Here is a 21741-nt window from a genome sequence, read left to right on the forward strand (position 1 = left end):
TGACTATCATTCTAAGAGTTCAAATTTTCTTAATGTAAAATGTAACGTATGTAAAATGTGAATTATGTAAATATATCTTGTCAATAAATACATTATTTCCATGGCTCTCATTCCTTTAAGCCTCTCTGTCTTTAACAGGATTGCTTACGGTTTTCCACCAGGCACTGGAGGTTTTCTGAGCCATTCTTCCCTCTACCTGTGCATCCTTTTTAATTCTTTGCATGATTGCTCCTAACCTAGAAACCCCATCAGATGTTTATTTTTTCCTATTTCTTAAATAATCAATACTAATATCACTCATGAGTATAATTAATTGGTTCTAACTAGATCTGCTCAGTACGGATAAGTAACTGAAAGCGGGATCTTCTTTAAAATCTTCAACTCTCACATAAAAGAATACATACTTTAACCAGAGTTACAAAGTGGCCCATATTTTATTTGACTCTCACTATTTAGTTTATTGAAGAGAATATTTGCTTTTCCTTCAGTAACTTTTTTTCTGTAAGAATTTATTGCCTTTAGAGATTAGTAATGATTCTTTGTGATAAATAGGTTTTTCATACCATCTTACAAATAAAATGTATATGGTATCTTACCTTTGTGGAGGAGGGACACTAGGTGACCATGATCTAGTCCTTCCTATAACATCTACTCGGTGAGGAGATCCCGTTGGTGAGCAATGGTTTGATGACATTACTTGTTCTGGCACTGATAATGTTGAGCTTTGAAGATCTCGACCATTGTGTCGATAATCTAAAGGTACAAAGATTAAAAGTACAGTTATCTACCCACTAAGTCCTTTTGTATTTTGTACTTTAGTGAAAAAATTAAATGTTGGTGAAGTTGAAAGTCTTTGACTCTATTAAATGTAAAGCATAATGAACAAAACATAGTACTATAATATAAAAATATTTTAATTGTGCTAGGTAGATTAAAACTTTTATATATAGCGAATTATCTTCTTGTTAAAGTCTATTTATTTTTGAGAGAGAAAGAGAGAGTGAAGGGGGTTGGTGCAAAGAGACAGGGAGAGAGAGAATCCCAAGCAGGCTCCGCACTGTCAGTGCGGAGCCTGACATGGGGCTTGATTCCGCAAACCATGAAATCATGACCTGAGTCGAAATCAAGAGTCGGACGCTTAACTGACTGAGCCACCCAGGTGCCCCATAGGCAGTTAATTATCTTTAATAAAGGATGCAAGTTTATTCTAAAAACATTGTCATCCCTTCAATGAAATAAAAGAGCTTCAGTTACGTCTCAACAACTATAAATATTCAAAACGATTAACTTCACAAAAGTTCATAAAAGTCTACGATTATTTCTTTAAGAGATAAACAATATTAGAAAGCATTCCGAATACTATCTGAAGTACCTGTGTAAATGGCTTTTCTTATAGTGCTTGACAGGGCTGAGATACAATAGATGACTGAAAATAAAAATACGACAATTCGGAGGAGGGAAACAGCCCAACGATTTGACACGCTTAGAAAAAAAGTGTAATAGAAGTGATATAACTCAAATGAATCTTGGAAAGCAACTGATATTTGACAGATGGGAAGAAAGTAGAAGGAATTCAAAGTTGGTAGAAAAACAGCAGTACTATGTGGTGCAAAAGTAGGGAAATAGTTTGGTAAGTCTGACTCAAGTTGTATATATCTAATACATCAGGAGGCTTGTTGTGGAAAAAAACCTGAACGTGTCTGAGCAGGAAGTGAGATTATCTCCACCACCATTATCTTTATCGTGTTCATCATGGCTGCTTTTGACTTTTCACTATGTGCCAGGAACTCTGCTGGGTACTTTACTAAGTGTTCTGCTACAACACTTGTTTCAGAAATAACTCAGAGAAAGTATTGGTTCGTATGTGATTTTTCCCAACATGTTAACATGCTGCAGTATTATCTGAAGTTGGTTCCTGAGAAATAGAGCAAGAAAAAGAAGCGGGTGGACATGAATGATTGAAGGAGTGGCCTCAGGAAAAAGGAATTAGAAGAGCAGAACAGGGCATGGGAAGAAACGAAGCACAAGCATGGACCTCAGTCAGATCCCCCTGAAGCCTCTGGAACATGAGTTGTACCGGTGTTGCTCTGACTTTGAGGCAAGGATCCTAGACTTTTGTGCTCCTAGGTTAGCCAGTCACTGACTGAAGACTGCCAGTGGGACTTAGGTGAGATTGTTTTGTTTGTCTAAGGCCAATTCTCCGGAAAGGGGGGCAGCTGTGAGTTCTTAGCAGCCAACATTCACAATAGCGGAGGACGGGTAAACCAGCTGAAGCAAAGGGGTTATGGGTGGGGCACCAACAGTGTCCACTACATCCAGCAAATAATAGCAGCTGCAAGCAAAGTACATTAACAAAGCTGGATGCAGAAAGCCCGAGAAATACAGAACCACATATGATGCTCATTCATCCCATGTTCTCCCTTTTGGCTGGCTTTGGTCACAAACTCCGTCTTAGAAGTATTTATTGGATGGGTTCTTCCTGGTGTTTGTGAGTACTTCCCTTGACATCATAACTTTGCAGACTTACCCTCTTTTCCTTCTAGACATACTCCTTCCACCCAGATACCTTCATTTTATTTTCAAATCCTACATCTAATATTTTTACTGCTTAAAACTTAACGTGACTTTTGAAAATTGTGCCTGTATTTTTATTTTTAGTGTTTTGGTTACAAAGCTACGTGGGTTTTGAATGGTCTGATCTTTTGGTCCATGATTTTGCAGAGCACAAGGCTTTTCCGGGAATGTATAAGTGATGTGATAGAACCAACTCGGCAAAGAAGATAGTATTATCCCCATTTTATACCTGAGGCAACTAAAGTTTACATTAAGACATTTACTAGGGAATTGAAATTAGGTGCCAAATACTAGGGCTCGGATTTAAAGCAAAATCTATCGGACTTCGAGGCTCTCTCTGGGCTCTAATACCACATTCATCTTTCATGATCTAAGTAATCATTTAGGAATATGAAGCTGACAGCAGTATACAATTCAAACCAAAGGTTAGAGAGATTGCAGCAAGATGAATTGATCTTAGAAAACATAGAATAGACTGTCCAACAGAACTCTCTGGAATGGTAAAGATGTTCTCGATCAGCACTGTCCCATACAGTAGCCACTAGGCACTCACGACTACTGAACACTTGAAATCTGGTTTGGGTTAATGAAGAATTGAATTTTTAATGTATTTATGTTAAATCAATTTCAATTAAATTAGCTACGTACGGCTAGCAGTACAACTCTGGAGTAAGACAACTGGTGATGGCAACAGACCACACCGAAAAAATCAGGACATTCATTCATTCATTCAGCAAGTATTTATGACTGTACATGCAGGCCAGATGCTGTTCTGTGTGCTGTAGTGAGCAAAACTAAAAGCCTTGACCTTGTAGAGTTGACGCTTCAGTTGGAGTGATGAAAACAATAAAAATCCCAATAAATAATTATGTGATATGTTTGAAGGTGGTAAAGTGCTAAGAGGAAAACAGAACAGAGTAGTAAAGGGAGATCAAAATGCCAGAACAGGGAAACGTTTTGCAATTTTATGTAGCGTTGTCAGGTGTAGACGGGACTCACTGAGAAGTTGACATTTCAGAAAGAGTTGAAGGAAGTTAGATGCTTTGCCAAGTGGACAGAGAGGAGGTGTTCCAAGACAAGTGCAAAGACCCCAAGATAGGAGTCAGTCTGACATGTTCACAACAGCAGGGAGAAGAGGGTGCTTGGAGTGAAGCAGGCAATGGAGGAGATCAGCGACACCTGGAGGAAGGAGGAAAATCACGGGGGCCTTGTGTCACTTTGTAAAGATTTTTGGCAGGTGATCTGAGTGATTTTAATTGTTTTTAATGTTTGTTTATTTTTGAGAGAGAGAGGGAGGGAGAGAGAGAGGGAAAAAAATGTGAGCAGGGGAGGGGCAGAGAGAAAGGGGGACAGAGGATCCAAAGCAGGCTCCATGCTGACAGCACAGAGCCCCATGTGGGGCTCGAACTCATGAACCATGAGATCATGACCTCAGTCGAAATTGACTGCTTAACCAACTGAGCCACCCAGGCGCCCCTTGATTTGAGTGACTTTAACCCATTAGAGATTTTGAGCAGAAACTGAATATGACCTATCTTTAAACAGGATCACTACAGTTGCCACGCTGAGAACAGACTGAAATGAGACAACGCAGTAAGTCAGGCAAAAGACGAACCAGGATGACAGCAGTGGAGACATGGCAAGTCGTCAGATTCTGGACATATTTTGAAAGTAGAGGCATCGGGATCATTCTGTGTAAGATTTGATGTCGGAGATAAGAGGAAGAGAAGGACAAGAACAAATCTAAAATTTTAATTCAAGTAAAAAAAGAATGGAGTTGCCATTGGTTTGATGGGAAAGATTAGGAGTTCAGTCTTAGACATGTTAAGTTGAAGATATCTACTACATTTCCAAGCAGAAATGTCAAGTGGGCAGTGGAAAATAAAAATTTAGACTACAAATAAGTAGTTTTGACTGGACATGTTGGAATTTTAGCATAAAGATGCTATTTAAAGGCACGGGACTTTATTATTTTTAATTGTTTTTTGTTAAGTTTATTAATTTATTTTTGAGAGAGAAAGAGAGAGAGAGAGAGAGCGCATGAGCGGGGAAGGGGAAGAGAGAGAGGGAGAAAGAGAGAATCCCACGTAGGCTCCAGACGGTCAGCATGGATCCTGATGTGGGGCTGGAACTCCTGAACCATGAGATCAGGACCTGAGGCAAAATCAAGAGTCAGATGCTTAACCGACTGAGCCACTTAGGCGCCCCAAAGGAACAGAACTTTAAATAGATGTCAACACTAGAGTAATGAATGTAGACAGTGAAAAAAGTCCAACAATGGAGACTGGGGACATTCTAATATGAATCAACAACAATTTGTGATCAGAAACAAGATCAAAAAAAGGGAAGAAATAAATGAATCTTAACATTTGATTAGCCCCTTAGGAAGTTAAGAGTATCCTACAAAGAGTTAGAGAAGTTTAGAAGGTTTACCAGTTTGGAGAGGAGGAGATAACAATATTTTCAGGCATATAGGCAAACAATTACACACATGGAAAAGAATCTTGGGAAAGACAATAGGACTGTTGGTAATGATTTGAGAGTCATTTATAAAAAGAGCATCACTGAAATCCAAGGTAGGGGAATATTTAGAGACAAAAGAGATGATCACGTAGTTTAAGAGAGACTATCGAGAAAAAGAGGAAGAGTTGGTATAAGAAGAACACTTAAATAATGCAGTCACAGGAAAACTAAACAGAAATATAGAGTTTTAAGAAAATGTTCGTGACTCATAATGTACAGAGCTACTCAGAAGTGATAAAAAATGAGTATTGGGGTTAGGTAATTAGCTTGGGAAATCAGAATATTATATGTGATGTTTAAGAGCCAATTATCAAAACATCACTCTACCTTCCCATTGGAAAATAAGTTATGTGCATTTATTTGCATATTGTTTCAGGTCAGAGTAGAAAATAATACTAATGGTCTAAGTGGCTATAAACTCATACTGTGCGCACACACACACACACATTCCATTTATCTGCATTGTGGGGTGAGTCGACTTGTTCAAAGAATAGCTGGTTTATAACCATTCTCATTCTTCTACTCAGTATACCACTGGAGTACAAAATCCATGCCAGTAATTGCTTCCCTGAGAAACCTAAATTTCAATGTCAATCAAAGATTCTATTTACTTTGAAGAATATTAGCAATGCAAATGTAAAAATTACCTCTGACTTAGAATAAACAAAGTAAGTAAGCAAATGGTAAATATTACCTCTGACGTAGTTAATTTTCAAGACACCTGCCTTGGAAACTTGGAAAAACTAAATAAAGCAGCTGAAACTGTTCATTATTGAGAAAAGGTTGATAGTTCACATTAAAAAAGGGTTTTGAATGGTTGCAACTAATACTTTGAATTTGACAGGTATGTAATATGCAGTTGGAAACAAATCTCTGCATATGGGGAACAAAGTATTAACAGATTACTGGTGTGTTGACTTATACTAGTTGTTTATTTTTTATATTTTTATACTAGTTGTTTAAAATGCTACTTAACGTGGGGGGGTGGGTAAGGGAGTTTCTCTGTATAGGTATATATACAATTCACACTTAAAATGCCTTAGGAAAAATTTCACAGAAATATAGGATGATATGCTTGATCTGACAGTCAAATTATTAAACTATTGACTGAAGCATTTATTCTCTGTTGAAAGAATTGTTAATGATAGAGCTTTAAAAGAAAGAACATTGGGGTGTCTGGGTGGCTTAGTCTGTCAAGCGTCTGATTTTTGACTCCTGATTTCAGCTCAGGTCATGATCTCACGGTTGTGGGATCAAGCCCCCTATCAGGCTCTGCACCGGGCATGGAGCCTGCTTAAGATTCTCTTTCCTTCTGGGGCATCTGGATGGCTCAGTCAGGTAGGTGTCCCACTCTTGATTTCTCTCAGGTTGAAATCTCATGGATCATGAATTCAAGTCTGGCTCTGGGCTAACAACCAGCCTGGAGCCTGCCTGGGATTCTCTCTCTTTCCCCCTCTCTCTAACACTCTCCCTTCCCCTCCCCTACTCATGCTCTCTCTCTCTCTCTCTCTCTCTCTCTCTAAATAAGTAAACATTAAAAAAAAGGAAAAGATTCACCTTTCCTCTGCCCCTCCCCTGTTCACACTCTTCCTCTCTCCCCACACAAAAAAAGAAAAAACAAAAACATTAAAAGCAAGAAAAAATATATTAAAATTTTTTTTAATGTTTATTTATTTTTGACAGAGAGAGAGGTTGAGTGGGAGAGGGGCAGAAAGAGAGAGAGGGAGACACAGAATCCAAAGCAGGCTCCAGACTTTGAGCCGTCAGCACAGAGCCCGACACGGGACTCAAACCCACAAACCACGAGATCGTGACCTGAGCTGAAGTCAGATGCTTAACTGACTGAGCCACCCAGGTGCCCCAAGGAAAAAATATTTTTAACAGAATTAACATGTGTAAATCTTAGTTAGTACGATACTTATGTAAATGTAATTAGTACACCATTTACGAAAGTTATGAGCCTATGAAAGATAATATTTCAGAAACCACGATACCATAATCCTGATTTTCATGTTTATAAAAAGAATATGGAGATGCTTCAACTTTCTAATGGTGATAGATTTCAAGGATTTGAAGTCATTTTCACATTTGTTTAAGTCCCAGATAAATCTCTAACCATAAATCAGGCAATATTTTAAACTTCAATAACATAATTTCAAAATCAAGCGGTACCTGATACGTAATCAACACAACACAGTAAAAATTTTTTCAAAAAGCACATTCAAATATTTGACATATTTGGGTATGTTGGTGACATCAAAAAGATTTTCATATTTTTCACATGGCTGTGCAGTATAAAGAAGTTTTAATTACACAATAGCTCTCCAAATTTATGGTGAAATCCTTATTTTTGAGTAGTTTAAAAATAGAAAACTTAGAAATATTCACTTATCTTACATCTTTTAATAGTAATATTCAATCAAACAACTGATAAGAGTTCCAGCAACTGGAATTATTCAGGAGGTTAAAGTGCCATAATGTTGTTTGGGGGAAGGGGAAAAAGAGGCAAGTTATTTCTCTCTCATTTTATTTATTATTTAATCTATTTTTTTGGTAAATAGTGAATAACACTTCCTTCTTAATGCTACACAGGAATTCTGCAATTCTTACCTGATACTATACCAATTCCATCATCACAGTCATAGTCAGACACTTCACTATCACTTATTCTTTTTGACCCTATGAAGCAAACAACAGGAATAATTAAAATTGCTGATTATTAAGGGGGAAAAAAAAAAAAAACTCCTCATCAACCTGAAAACCAAATGAAAGGATTCTGAATGAAACACACCTGAGAATAAAAAGTAGAGAAAGTCATTGTGCGCTCACATTTACTTTTACACATATTTCGTGATGTAAAGATATTGTTCTTAAATTACTCTTAAAAAATTTCCTAAATGTCCTAAAACTTGAAATAATATTAAACACCAAATAATATATGTAAGTGGTTTGATGCTGATTGATAAAATCTATTGAACAAAAAGCTAAGTTAAAAATAGCTAAGTCAAGTCAGTTTTAGATGCTTTTAGACAAAGACATTTAAGTCTATACAAGTTTCAAAGCAAGACAGTATGTTATTTCAAAAGCATTCATGGGCTTTTTTCTAATATGCATGACTAAGAAATTAAATGTACCCCATTCTTCATTTTTCACACTCATGGAGAAGAAGCATAATTTAAGAGACACCTTTCTTTTAGTATTAGTTTAGCTGTTCCTTCACTGATTTAAAAAGAAAATGAGAAATAAATCATCCACAAGCTTATTAATACATTTAAATTGTGAAATGTTATATTTTCTAAGAAATAGCTTAAAACAGAGCAGTAATAATTATCATAATACAAGACCTCTGTGTGTGAGTTTCTATTACAAAAGAAATCTCTTACAAAATTTTAAAGTGTTAATCATGCTATGGCAAAAATGCCACTAAATTGATGGCTAAAGCAGATTTCCTTCACATGTAATTATGAAATATATCACATATATAAACATGTTATAATGTTTTTAAATATCTCTCATCTCCTACATGTGTCTCAAAATAGGCACATCTCACACAATAGAATCTGTTGTTATAGTTTTTTTCCTTCCTTATAATCAGAAAATGCTTAATGGTAAATGAAAACAGTGTTGCTATTTCAAGAAAGACTTCTTTCGTCTGTCTACTTATACTACACATTAGTCATTAAATAGACTAAGTTCAGTTATCAGAAAGTAAATACTTTCCATAAGGTTTATAAAACACTAAGAGCTCACGTTGGGTAAGGTGTCTAAAGTAGCAATAATTAAACATTGTAGGAATGCACTCCAATATTTGCAACTTTCTCTTAGAAATATTCTACACATTTTTTTTTCTTTTTCTTTCTTTCTTTCTTTTTTCTTTTCTTTTTTTTTTTGCTTGAACCCCTGCCCTCCTGAGAGAGGGAAGCGTCTGTTGAAAGGACTCTTGTTTTCCACCTTTTAATGGGTACATTAAAAACATCTATCTATCTGTTTTGATCATGTGGTCCCATTGAATGGGTTCATTATTTTCCATCCGAAGCTTATATCATAAAATTTTAAACTCAATCAAACCACAGGCTCTTTCTTATAGCCTCAATTGATATGGAAACTATAATTACCAGACAATATCCCAAAAGACTAGGCACAAAAGGATTTACAGAATTATTATATACTATACATTCTAAATGGATGTATGAGAAAAAAATGATACCACAGATGAAGCTGTTGAGGAGAAACAGAATAAGAATTGCTACTCATCTGGTAACAAGATCTCACCTTGTAAAATGTAAATGCTCAAGGACAGGGTAATGATTAGTTTCATGTCCAGGTACACTAGGGTATAAAGATTACATGCTTTTGGTATTGGTCAAGAATCAGATCTGCCTCTGAAGTAAGATAAGAATGACACCAGCAAAAAAATGAAGTTCATTTTATCAGTCTTCATAAGTTGTTTTGTGTGGGGTTGTGCGTAGAGTTGGGGACTAGGGGATATATGTGATTTAAAAATGTTGCTTCCTTCCAAATGTTGTTACTTTCCTGACAGAAGTTGATCTATTTTTGCTAGTGATTCTACAGAGGTTAAATACATGCAATTATGTTGTCTCTACTCGATGTTGTCATTTAACATCCTGATGAATTCAAGTACTTAAGTTTAATGTCACTGAATACATCAATCTTCCCTTTGAAAAGTAGTGTGTTCAATGTCTTGTTTAAGAAATCATTCCTGAGATTATGAACAGAGATATTTTCATATTTTTTCTGAAATTTATAAACTTTGCTTTAGCACTTACATCCTTGTCTATCTTGCACTGAGTTTATGTACAGTATGAGATATGGATGCAACTTTGCTCTTTCCATATGTATAACATATACGTCCATTTTTAGCAGACATAGAATGACCTATTGATTCAAGGTTCAGTGAGTTATATTTTTCATAGCAATTTGTCCACTTTGTCCAAGTTTCAGTGTTTGCTTCAAAGTTCATAATTTATCATACTATTTATTGTTTCCATTTGATGGTAACGTTTCCATTTGCTGTCTGAACCTTCTTTTTATTCTTTTTATTCTGTCAATAAATTTCACTAAAGGTTTATTTTGCCATTTCAAGGGACTAATGGGCTCCACTGGAAATTTGTTTTGCACTTGATTGGTTTCTGCTTTTATAGTTACGATGTTTTTCTTTCTACTTTGAATTTATTTCACTTCTTTTGCTTAACTCTTAAGTTGGATGAATATGCCAAAATTTTCAGGCTTTTAATCTTTATTAACATAAACATTCCCCCTCTGAGTATTTTTCTACATTACTAAAATATTTATATATAGTGTATTATTTAAAGTTCAGGTCTAGGTATTTTCTTCTTGAGTCTATTAGATATTTACCATACATCATTAAATCCAAGGCACAATTGACTGAATAACACATGATAATTGCAGAGATAATAAATCTTAAAAGAAAATGTTCATTAAGGTGTCTATTTTCAAAATTTTTCAAATATATGATTATAGTTTATTATTGTTTAAAAAAATTGACATAGTAACACTGGCATTGAAGAAAATAGACTATATTGTCAAGTTTTTGAAATTTGTCAGAAAATCAATTATTAAATAGTATATTAATAATTCTTACAAATGTTTCAAGGATATAACAGAAGAATACAAATTCATTATTTATTAGATGCGGACTTCTTTATTTGACAGGAAAACTATGTGGTTTGATCCTTTTGTATCTTTCCTAAATTTTTGTTTGCCTGACCTACCAGTGATTGAGAAAAATTAAAATGGAAACTTCTTCAATGGTGGTTAATTTGTTAATTTTTCTTTGTAGTTTACTTTATGTATATTGAAGTTAGTTCATTTGTACCTACAAGTTTAAAAATATTTCAATAGATGTAGAAGAATTATTTGATAAAGTTTGCCCCCCATTCGTGATAAAACATCTCAGCTAACCAGCCCAAGGGAAATTTCCACAAATCAATAAATGGCATGTACAAAAAAATCTGTAGGTAACATCACACTCATGACATATAGAATGCAATACTCCTAAGACAAAGAATTAGCTAGAGATGTCCACTCCAACCCTTTCTGTTCAGCACTGCATTGCATTACAGTATAATACAGCAAGGAACAGAACTGAAAGGCATACAGATTAGAAAGCAAGTAGTAACATGATCAGGTAGCTTAAAACTCCTAAGGAAGCTATAAAAAACTCATTAAGACTAACAATTTAGCAAGATTGCAGAATATATACATAGTCAACATACATAAATGAACTATATTTCTTAGAGAATAGCAATGGATAACTGGAATATAAATTTCAAAGCCACTATCGCTTACAAGAATACCCAAACACATGAAAAATTTATGAGTACATTTAACCACAAATGTGCAACACATGTATATCGCCAACCACAAAACACAACTGTATTTGCTTCTTAGGGCTGCTGTAACAAAGTACCAAACACTTTGGGTGGCTTATAACAACAGAAATTTATCGTCTCACAGTTCTGGAGGCTAGAAGTCCAAAATCGGGATGTCAGCAGGGCCAGGGGAGAATCCTCCCTTTTCTCTTCTAGCTTCTGGTGCTTGCTAGCAATCCTTGGCTCTCTTTCACTTGTAGATACGGCATTCTAGTCACATGGCTGTCTTCTCCCGGGTCTTCATATTGTCTTCCCTCTGTCCATGTCTATCTGTGTCCAAATCTCCCCTTTTTATAAGGAAGTCAGCCATATTGGAGTAAGTCTATTCTTGTGACCTCAAAATTGAACACTTGACTACTTCTACAAAGACCCTATTTACAAATAAGGTCACATCTTCAGGTACTGGAAATTAAGACATATACTTCCAGTGGGACACAATTTAACTCCAAACAACTGCTAGCAATGTAAGAAAATTTAAATAAATGGAGAGACTTTTCTGCAAAGTTGGAAGCCAGAGTTATTAAAATAACACTGTCAGGGTGCTGAGAGAAGATAAAGGTAATTCTAGAATTTCATACACAGCTAAACTTTTCATCAGGAACAGAGAAATGAAGACATATTCATAAAAGCACAGCCTTTCAGATCTTCACTGAAAGAAGTCCTAAAATATGTGTACTTCAAAAACAGAGAAATTCATCCCAGAAAAAAAAAAAGTATAAAATGAAAAGAAAAAGGTGGGAAGCAAAGAAAGTGGTAAAAATTGAGGTCAATCTAAATAAACTCTGGATGAACAAAATGGCAATATTATAATAAATTACTAATTGGAAGGCTATATATTCTGGTAATATATTAAATAGTGGGGGTGAGAGTACAAATCAGATTTTAACTTATGCAGTTTGGAAAAAAAGGTAGAGGTGTTAATTAATGTTAATTTGCTAAGTGTGCATATTGTAATGTCAATAGTTACTATTAAAAGAATAGAGATTAAAAATAAAAAGCAGAGGACACACAATAATCATACTATGTCACTATTTATATCAGAACAAAAGAGGAAAAACCTATACATATCTGTTTATGTAAACATAGCCTATCTCTGCAAACATACAGAAACCAGTCAGAGTTCATTCAAGTAAGGAGAACTAGATGTTTGAGAAACAGAGGGGTAAGAATTTTTTTTTTACTTTTAAATTTATACCATACGAATGTACTACTTAAAAATTTATAGCAACATTTTACGAAAGTTTCATTTGTAGATGAAGAGAATGTATATTCTCTGTTGGTTGGGAGAATGTTCTGTTTATTCAAGTTCATCAATTCTATAGTTCACATTTATGAGAGACTGTTATGACGATTGTGGCTTTTCAATTTCTCTTTCCAATTCTTTCTAGTTTTTAAAATAGGTATGATATAACCAAGTCTGGGATTTTAGATGTTTCTCTGGTTCCAGGTCCTGCTAGACCTCTTCCTTCAGATTCCCCCAGTCCTGCGCCAAGTACATCTGAAGCTTTGTGACAAAGGATCTACAGAACTTCTGCCGGCCACCCATAAAATCATGAAGGGATGTTTTGCATGCACTTTTCCCTCCCAACTTGTCCTATGACCTACGGTGACTTCAAGACCACTAGTAAATGAAAGGGCAACAACCCTCCAAAGTTGTTTACTAGCTCTCCTCTGTTGCCTCTGGCACATGACTTTTTTCAGATTCTTCAACCATTTTCTTATAAACCTTATTACAAGGAACTACCAGCTTCTACAATTTTGTGGTTTAAAATATTTATAATAAATATTTTATTCCATATCTCTAATAGTACTTCAGCTTCCTGACTGAACTTTAACTGTCCTTAATCCATCTAGAGTTGATATACATGTTGCAGGATAGGGGTGATCATCTATGTTCGTTTTTTATGGATAGTATTTTTTTTTCCAGCTCAATTTATTTGTTTACTTTTCTTCTTTGGGTCTGACATGTTACCTCAGATCCTTATAAAAGACAAGTCACTCTTATGTGGATCCTGAGAAACTTAACAGAAGACTATGGGGGAGGGAAAGGAAGACAAAAAAAAAAAAAAAAGAGAGAGGGAGGGAGCCCGACCATAAGAGACTCTTGAAAACTGAGAACAATCTGAGTGGTGATGGGGGGTGGGAGGGAGGGAAGGGTGGGTGATGGGTATTGAGGAGGGCACCTGTTGGGATGAGCACTGGGTGTTGTATGGAAACCAATTTGACAATAAGTTTCATATTTAAAAAAAAAAAAAAAAAGATGGTCTCGGGTCACCTGGGTGGCTTAGTTGGTTCAGCATCTGACCTGATTTCAGCTCAGATTATGATCTCCCAGTTTGTAAATTTGAGCCCCACATGGGCCTCTGTACTGACAGTGCAAGCCTGTTTGAGATTCTCTCTCCCACTCTCTCTCTGCACCCCCTCCAAAATAAATAAGAGTCTCACATAAAAGAGTCTGCTTCTGGGCTCTTAATATTATTCCACTGATTGATTCTCATGCCAGTTGCACACTGTGTCAAATACAATAAATGTTGATATCTGACAAAGGAAGCTTCTCCTCCCTGCTTCCATAAGAATCCTTCTAGCTATTTTTTGGCTCTTTCGTCCTCTACTTAGAATCTACTCATTAGTTTCCATGAAGATATCAGATAGGATTGGAACTCAATTAAATATATATGTCAAATAGGGAAATTAACAATTAATAATGTTGTCTTCATATCAATGGTTATCTCACATATCCACTTAGATGTTCTTTAATGTTTCTTAATAAAACTTAAAAATTTTTCCCTATAGTACTTCTATATAACTCTTGTAAGATTTATTCCTAGGTATTTGATTTTGTTACTATTATAAAGTATATCTCTTTATTACTGGTGTAAGGAAATGCAACTGACCTTTACATATTGCCCTTAGATCCAGACACCTTGGTAAACCATAATTTGTCTGCAGATTCTTTCCAGAGTTTGAGGAAAACAATTATATCATCTACAAATAATGACAGTTTCATTTCTTCCTTTGAATCCTTATTATTTTCAAATTCGTCTTTTCTTATTGCATTAGGATCTCCATTATACTCACACTCTTGTTCGTGTTTGTTTTAAGGAACAATTCTATCATCGGCCATTTAAGATTTCCTGTAATAGACCTTTTATCAGATTGAGGAAGTTTCTAATTCATAATTTGCTAACAGGTATCATTATGAATTTATGTTGAATTCTATAAAATTTTTAATTCATTAATAAGCAATGAACATATTTTTTCTCCTTTATTGTTTTTTCTTCTGAAAGAGAGTGAGCGTGAGCAGGGAAGGGGCACAAAAAGAGGGAGACGGAGAATCCCAAGCAGGCTCCACATGGTCAGTGCAGAGCCTGATGTGGGGCTTGAACTCACAAACCATGAGATCATGACCTGAGTCGAAATCAAGAGTTGGATGCTTAACTGATTGAGCCACTCAGGCACCCCTATTTTTCTCTTTTAATTTGTAAGTGTTTTAAATCACACTTATAGAATTTTATAAAACCTTTGGATTTGGTTTGCTGTTTTATGTAGCTATTTTTGTTATTTATATTTAAGACTGAAATGGGTCTATAAATGTCCTTTTTTGGGAATGGATTTGTTGTTTTTTGGTATAAAAATTATGTTTTCCTTGTAAATGATCTTGGAAATACTCCTTTTATGTATATTATGTGTTTTATTAAATTGAGATAATATGTTAAGTATGAAGTACTTGAAAAGAATGTCGGAGTCTAGTGTTTTCTTTGTATTAAAAGACTTATTTTAACTTCCAACATATTAATATTTGTAGATGAAGGAATTCAGTTAGCTATTTTTCTTTTGTTAGGTTTCTATATAATTCATTAGTTTGCATTTCTTAGAATTGTATATAAACGGAATCATACCAGCATTTTTTTCTCTCTCTTCTTTCACTTAATATAATTATTCTGAGATTCATTCATGTTGTCATGTTAATCAATAGTTCATTCTTTTTTATAGCTAAATAATATTATCTATTATGGGTGTACCACAGTTTGTTTATCCATTACCCAGTTGAAGGGCATTTGGGTTATTTGGTTATTGCAAATCAAATTACAATGAACATTCATATGTAAGTTGTATGCACAAATATTTACACTTTTCTTTGGTAAAGACCTAATAGTGGAATGACTGAATTGTATGGTAGATGTATATTGAACATTTTAAGAAAAACTGCCAAGGTGTTTTCCAAAGAGGCTGTCACATTTTACAAGTCCCACTAATAGTATATGAGAATTTTCATAACTTCTCATCCTCCCCAATGCTTGGTATAGATAGTCTTTTTTATTTTAACCATTCTAAGAAGGATCTAATGGAATCTCAGTTACATTTCCTTAAAGACTTACATTGAATATATTTTCATGTGTCTATTTTCCACTCTTAAATCTTTTTTAAAATCTTATGTCCATAAGAAATCTTATGTCTTAAATCTTTTCAAATCTTATGTTCATTTTTTGTTACGTTTTGTTATTCATGAGTTTTGATGATTCCCTATATATTTTACATACAAAGCTTTTATTAGATAGGTGATTTGAAAATATTTCTTCTAGCCTGTGGCTTGGCTTTTCATTATCTGACCAGTGTTCTTTAAAGAAAACAAAAATAGATTTTGAGAAAATCCAGTTTAATCAATTTGTTATTTAATGAAACATGATTTTCATGCCCTAAGAAATTTGTGCCTAACCAAAAGTGACAAAGTTTTCTCCTAGGAGTTTTATAATTTTAGGGTTTACAACTGATCCTTTTTGAGTTATATACCATATACTTTTGTATTTGGTAGAAGTTCCTTTTCTTTCTCTTCTTTCTTTCTCTTCTTTTTCTTTCTTTCTTTCTCTTTCTTTCTTTTTTTTTTTATTTACATATGGATATCTATAGGCTCTCACATTATGTGTTGAAAAGTCTATCCTTACACCACTGAATTGCCTTTCCAGCTTTGTTGAAAATTAGTCATCCATATATGTGTGGGTTTTTATCTGGATTCTATATACTGTTCTTTTGATACATTTATTTATTTTTATCACATCCCAGTTACAACAGCTTTACAATAAGTTCAGAAATCAACTGTTGTAAGGCTTCCAACTTTGATCTTCTTTCATCACGGTGGCTTTTAGCGATTCTGGGTAATTCACATTTTCAAATAAATTTTTAGAGTCTGTCAATTTACACAGAAATGTGTAATTTTTTTTGTAAAAATGCCTGTTGATATTTTTTAACTGAATTGAGTCTGGGGAATTTGGGGAAAACTGACATACTATTAGTTCTTCTGACTCACGAAAACTATTTTTTTTTTCATTTATTTGTTTTAAAATTTGTTTTTACAGTGTTTTATAATTCTTAGTTTAGAGATCCTTTGCATTTTTCAAATTTACCCATAAACATTTCATATTTTTGACAGTATTAAATGGCATTGTATTTCTAAATTTCAATTTTCAATTGTTCCTTGCAGGTATATATAAATGCAATTGATATCCTATCTTTACCTTGTATCCAACAAGCTAATAAACTCACTTCTTAAATATAATAGCTTTTTTTGTAGATTCCATCTGACTTTCTATATAGCTAAAGATGTATTCAAATAAAGACCATTTTACTTCTTCCTTTTCAATCTGGATACCCTTTATTTCTTTTTCTTGCCTGATGTACCAGTTAGAACCACCAGTACAATTCTGAATAGAAGTAGGGAGAATAGACAACCTTTTCTTGCTCTGATCTTGGGAAGAAAGGTTTCAGCCTTTTGTCACTAAGTATATTTCAGCTGTAGGTTTTGATAATGCCCTTTATCTATTTTTTTAGAAAATTCTTTTGTATTCCACTTTGCTTAGGGCTGTTTTTGTTTGTTTGTTTGTTTCCAACAGAAATGGATGTTTGATTTTATCAAATGCTTTTTCTGAATCTTTTAAGGTCATGATTTTTTTTTGTTTTTTTTTAAAGTATGATGAATAATACTACTTTAATTTTCAAATGTTAAAAACAAACACTGAATAAGCACCACTTGTTAAAATGTTAAAAACAACCACTGAATAAACACCACTTGATCATGCTACCTTATCCTTTTTATGTATTGTGGTATTCAATTTTCTAAATTTTTATTTTGCTAAGCCTATTTTTAAAATTCAATTTTCTAAATTTGCCATAATTTCTATAAGGTCTGTAGCTTTCTTTCCTTTAGTATCTTTGTCAGGTATTGGTATCACAGTAATGTTTCTCTCATAAAATTAGTTGGGAAGCATTCTCAAATATACAATTTTCTGGAAGAGTTTGTGTAGAACTGGTATTATATTGTTCTTACATGTTTGGTACACCTCATTGGTTAAGTCATCTGGTCCTTGTATTTTCTTTGTGGGAAAATTTTTAACCACACATTCAATTTCTTTAATAGATATAGGGTTATTGAAGTTATTTATTTATTAATTTTTGAGTGGGCATCAAGTTTGGCTTTCAAAGATATTTTCTATTTTAAGTTATCAAATGTATTGACATAAATCTATTCATAATTTTTCCTTACTATCCTTTTAATGTTTGTAGAATCTGTAGCAATATCAGCTATTTTTTTATTTTGGCAATTTCTGTCTTCTCTTTTTTTGCTGGCCATTTTGCCTAAATGTTGATCAATTTTATTGATTTCATAGAGTCAGACTTTGGTTTCGTTAATTTTCTTGATTGCTTTTTGGTTTTTATTTCACTGATTTCTGTTCTGTCACATCCCCTTTCTTCTATTTAACTTGAGTTTAACTTGTCCTTAAAAAAAATTTTTTTTTGTTTTTAAGGTGAAAACAGGTCATTGATTTGAGATGTTTCTTTTTTTGTAACATATATGTTCGGTGCTAAAAATTTCCTCCTCTCTTCTGCTATAGTTGCACCCCATGAATTGTGATACGTTGTGTTTTCATTACATTAAGTTTAAAATACTTCTTATTTTCCCTTTGACTTCTCCTTTGACTCATGGTTTTTAGAAGTATGCTATTTAGTTTCTAAATATTTGAAGATTTCCCAGAGATGTTTCTATTATTGATTTCTTACTTAATTCTATTGTGGTCAGAAAACATACTTTGTATGATTTGAATACTTTTAAATTCACCGAGACTTTTTTTTTGGCCAGAATATTGTCTATCTTGGTAAGTGCTCTGAATGCAGTTGAAAAGAATGTGTATTCTGCTGTTGTTATATGGAATGTTCTATAAACATTAATTAGGCCAAGTTAGTTGATACTATTGATATTCTCTAATATTATTGCTTTTCTGTCTACTTGTTCTATCAATTACTAAGAATAAAGGGGATTAACACCTCTGACCATGATGAGGTTTTATCTATTCTGTAGTTTCCTCATCGTATTTAAAAAAGTTGAGGTATAATTCATACAACATAAATTTAATTGGTTTTAAGTATACTATCCAGTGACTTTTAGTAAATTTTAAGACTTGTGTAAAAATCACCATAATCCAAATTTTGAACATTTCCATCATTCCCCCAAAATTCCTCATATGCATTGTCAGTCATTCCCCATTCCTACCCTCAGCCAGACAACTATTAATCTAACCTCTGCTCTATAGATTTGCCTTTTCTGTAGATGTTATACAAATTACATTGATTTGTATTTGTATATACAATATTATCAAATTATCAAATTATCAATACAATATAATCAAATTATCAATACAATATAATCAAATTATATTGATTTGTAACATGATTTCTGTACATGTTATACAAATGAAATCATACAACACGTGGCCTTTTGTATTGCACCTTTAATTTAGCATTAATATTTTTTGAGGTTAAATGATGTGGTGGTATGTATCACTATTTTGTAATTTATAGCAATCCGCTGTATGGACACCATATTTTTTATTTATCCATTCACCAGCTGATGGATATTTGGACTAGTTCCACTATTGACCATTATGAATAATGCTGGTATAAACATTCATGTACAAGTCTTTGAGTGGACATTCATTTTTATTTCAATTGGGTATACAACTAGGAGTGAGTTCCTGTGCCACGTGGAAAATTTATTTTAATTTTTTTTTTAACAAACCACCAAACTGTCCTCCAAAGGGCTACACTATTGCACATTTCCATCATCAAATTTATGAGGATTCCATTTTCTCAAAAACCTTGCCAAAAATTGTTACTATCTTTTTTTATCACACTCATTTTAGTGGATGTAAAGTGACATATCGTTGCTATAATTTGCATTTCACTATTAACTAAGGACATTGAGGATCTTTTCATGTACTTATTTGCCATCCATACATCTTCAGTGAAGTGACTATTCAAATATTTTGCATTTTGATTGCATTATTTGTCCCCTCACTACTAACTTTCAAGAGTTCTTTATGTATTCTGGATGCAAGTCTTTTGTCAAATATGTAATTTACAAACATTTGTCCAAGTCTGTGGCTTTTCCTTTACCTTCTTAATGATGTCTTTGAATCACAAACATTTAAAATTTTTATGAGGTCCAATTTATCACTTTGTTCTTTTATTGATATTGCTTTTGCCATTGCATTGAAGAAATCCCTGCCTAATCCAAGGTAATGAAGATTTTTCTCCTATGTTTTCTTCTAAAAGTTTGATAGTTTTAGCTCTTACACTTCGGTGTATGATCCATTTTAAGTTAGGTTTTGTGGATGGTGTGAGATGGATGCTAATTTAATCTTTTTTGCATGTAGATATTCAATTCTTCCAGCATTAATAGCTAAAAAGACAATTTCCCCCCATTGAATTGCCCTGGCACCTGTTTGGTAAATCAACTGACTTTGAATATAAGGGTTTATTTTTGAATTCTGAATTAGGTTCCATTATGCCAGTTCCACAATATTGTGATTACTGTTGTCTTGTGGTAAGTTTGAAATCAGGAGGTATAAGTCTTTCAGATTTGTTCCTTTTTGGCTGTTCCAGATCTTGTGCATTTCAATATAATTTTTAAGATCAGTTTATTAATTATTGCTTAGATTTTGTTAGGGATTATATAGAACCTGTAGAAAAATCTAGAGGAGACTTGCCATCTTAATAATAAGAATTTTCTAATCCATTAATTTGGAATATCTCTTCATTTACTTAGATCTTCCTTTGATTTTCTTCAGCAATATTTTGTGATTTATTTAGCATGAAAGTTTGTACTTATTCTATGAAATGTACTAATAAGTATTTTAAAATGTTTAATATTATGGGAAACAAAATACTTCTTAATTTTCTTTTCAAAATGTTAGCGGGGATGCCTGGGTGGCTCAGTGGGTTGAGCGTCTGACTTCAGTTCAGGTCATGATCTTGCAGTTGGAGAGTTTGAGCCCCGCGTCAGGCTCTGTGCTGACACCTCAGAGCCTTAGAGCCTACTTCAGATTCTGTGTCTCCCTCTCTCTCTGCCCCTTCCCTGCTCATGCTCTGTCTCAAAAATAAATAAACACTAATTTTTTTTTAAATGTTAGCTACTAGTATATAAAATATAAATTATTTTGTATAGTGTTCATGTACCTTGGGACCTTGATGACATTGTTTATTAGTTCTAGTAGTTTTTGTAGATTCTTTAGAGTTTTCTACATGTAGAATCATGTTATCTGTGAGTAAAGAAAGTTTTGCTTCTTTCTTTCCATTCTGAATGGCTTTTATTTTTCTTGACTGAATGCCCTAACTAGAATCTCCAGTGCACTACTGAATAAAAATAGTAAGAGCAGATATAATTGCCTAGTCTACAGTTAAGGAGAAAACATTCAGTCTTCTACAATTAAAAATGATGTCAGCAGTAGGTATTTTAAAGTCCCCTTTATCAGGTCAAGAAAGTTCCCTTCTATTCCTACTTTTTTGATAGTTTTTATTGTGAAAGAGTGTTGACTATTGTCATAGCCTTTTCTTTATCTCTTCAACATGATCATGTCATTTTGTCCTTTTTTCTATTAATACATTTAATTACATTTGATATTTAGTTAGTAACCAAATATTGCATTGGGGATAAATTCCTCTTGATTAAAGTGAATAATCTTTTTTATATATTGCTAAATTAGATTTATTAATATTTGAGGATTTCTGTGTTTACACTGATGAGATATTGGTCTTCATATTCTTGTGATATTTTGTCTGCCTTTAGTATTAGAATAACGTTGGTCTCATTGAATGAATTGGAGATTATTTCTTTTTTTTTTTTCTCCCTCAAAGAATGTAAGAAAGATTGGTAGTTTCTTTAACATGTTTGATAGAATTC

General features: G+C 33.6%; 1 protein-coding gene across 49 annotated transcripts in view; it reads right to left on the bottom strand.

Annotated features, from left to right (window-relative positions):
* The window catches only part of RIMS2 (regulating synaptic membrane exocytosis 2), a 612588-nt gene that overhangs the window by 229140 nt on the left and 361707 nt on the right, over window positions 1–21741 (bottom strand). For all 49 annotated transcript variants that reach the window (XM_045453947.1, XM_045453935.1, XM_045453941.1 and 46 more), the window contains 2 exons: window positions 7708–7776; window positions 597–753 (listed from right to left, as the gene is read on the bottom strand). In XM_045453947.1, coding sequence (XP_045309903.1) covers window positions 597–753; window positions 7708–7776 — 226 coding nt within the window. The remainder of the gene's footprint in view (window positions 1–596; window positions 754–7707; window positions 7777–21741) is intronic.

This window comes from Leopardus geoffroyi, chromosome C3 (assembly GCF_018350155.1).
Source record: "Leopardus geoffroyi isolate Oge1 chromosome C3, O.geoffroyi_Oge1_pat1.0, whole genome shotgun sequence".
Taxonomy (NCBI): domain Eukaryota; kingdom Metazoa; phylum Chordata; class Mammalia; order Carnivora; family Felidae; genus Leopardus; species Leopardus geoffroyi.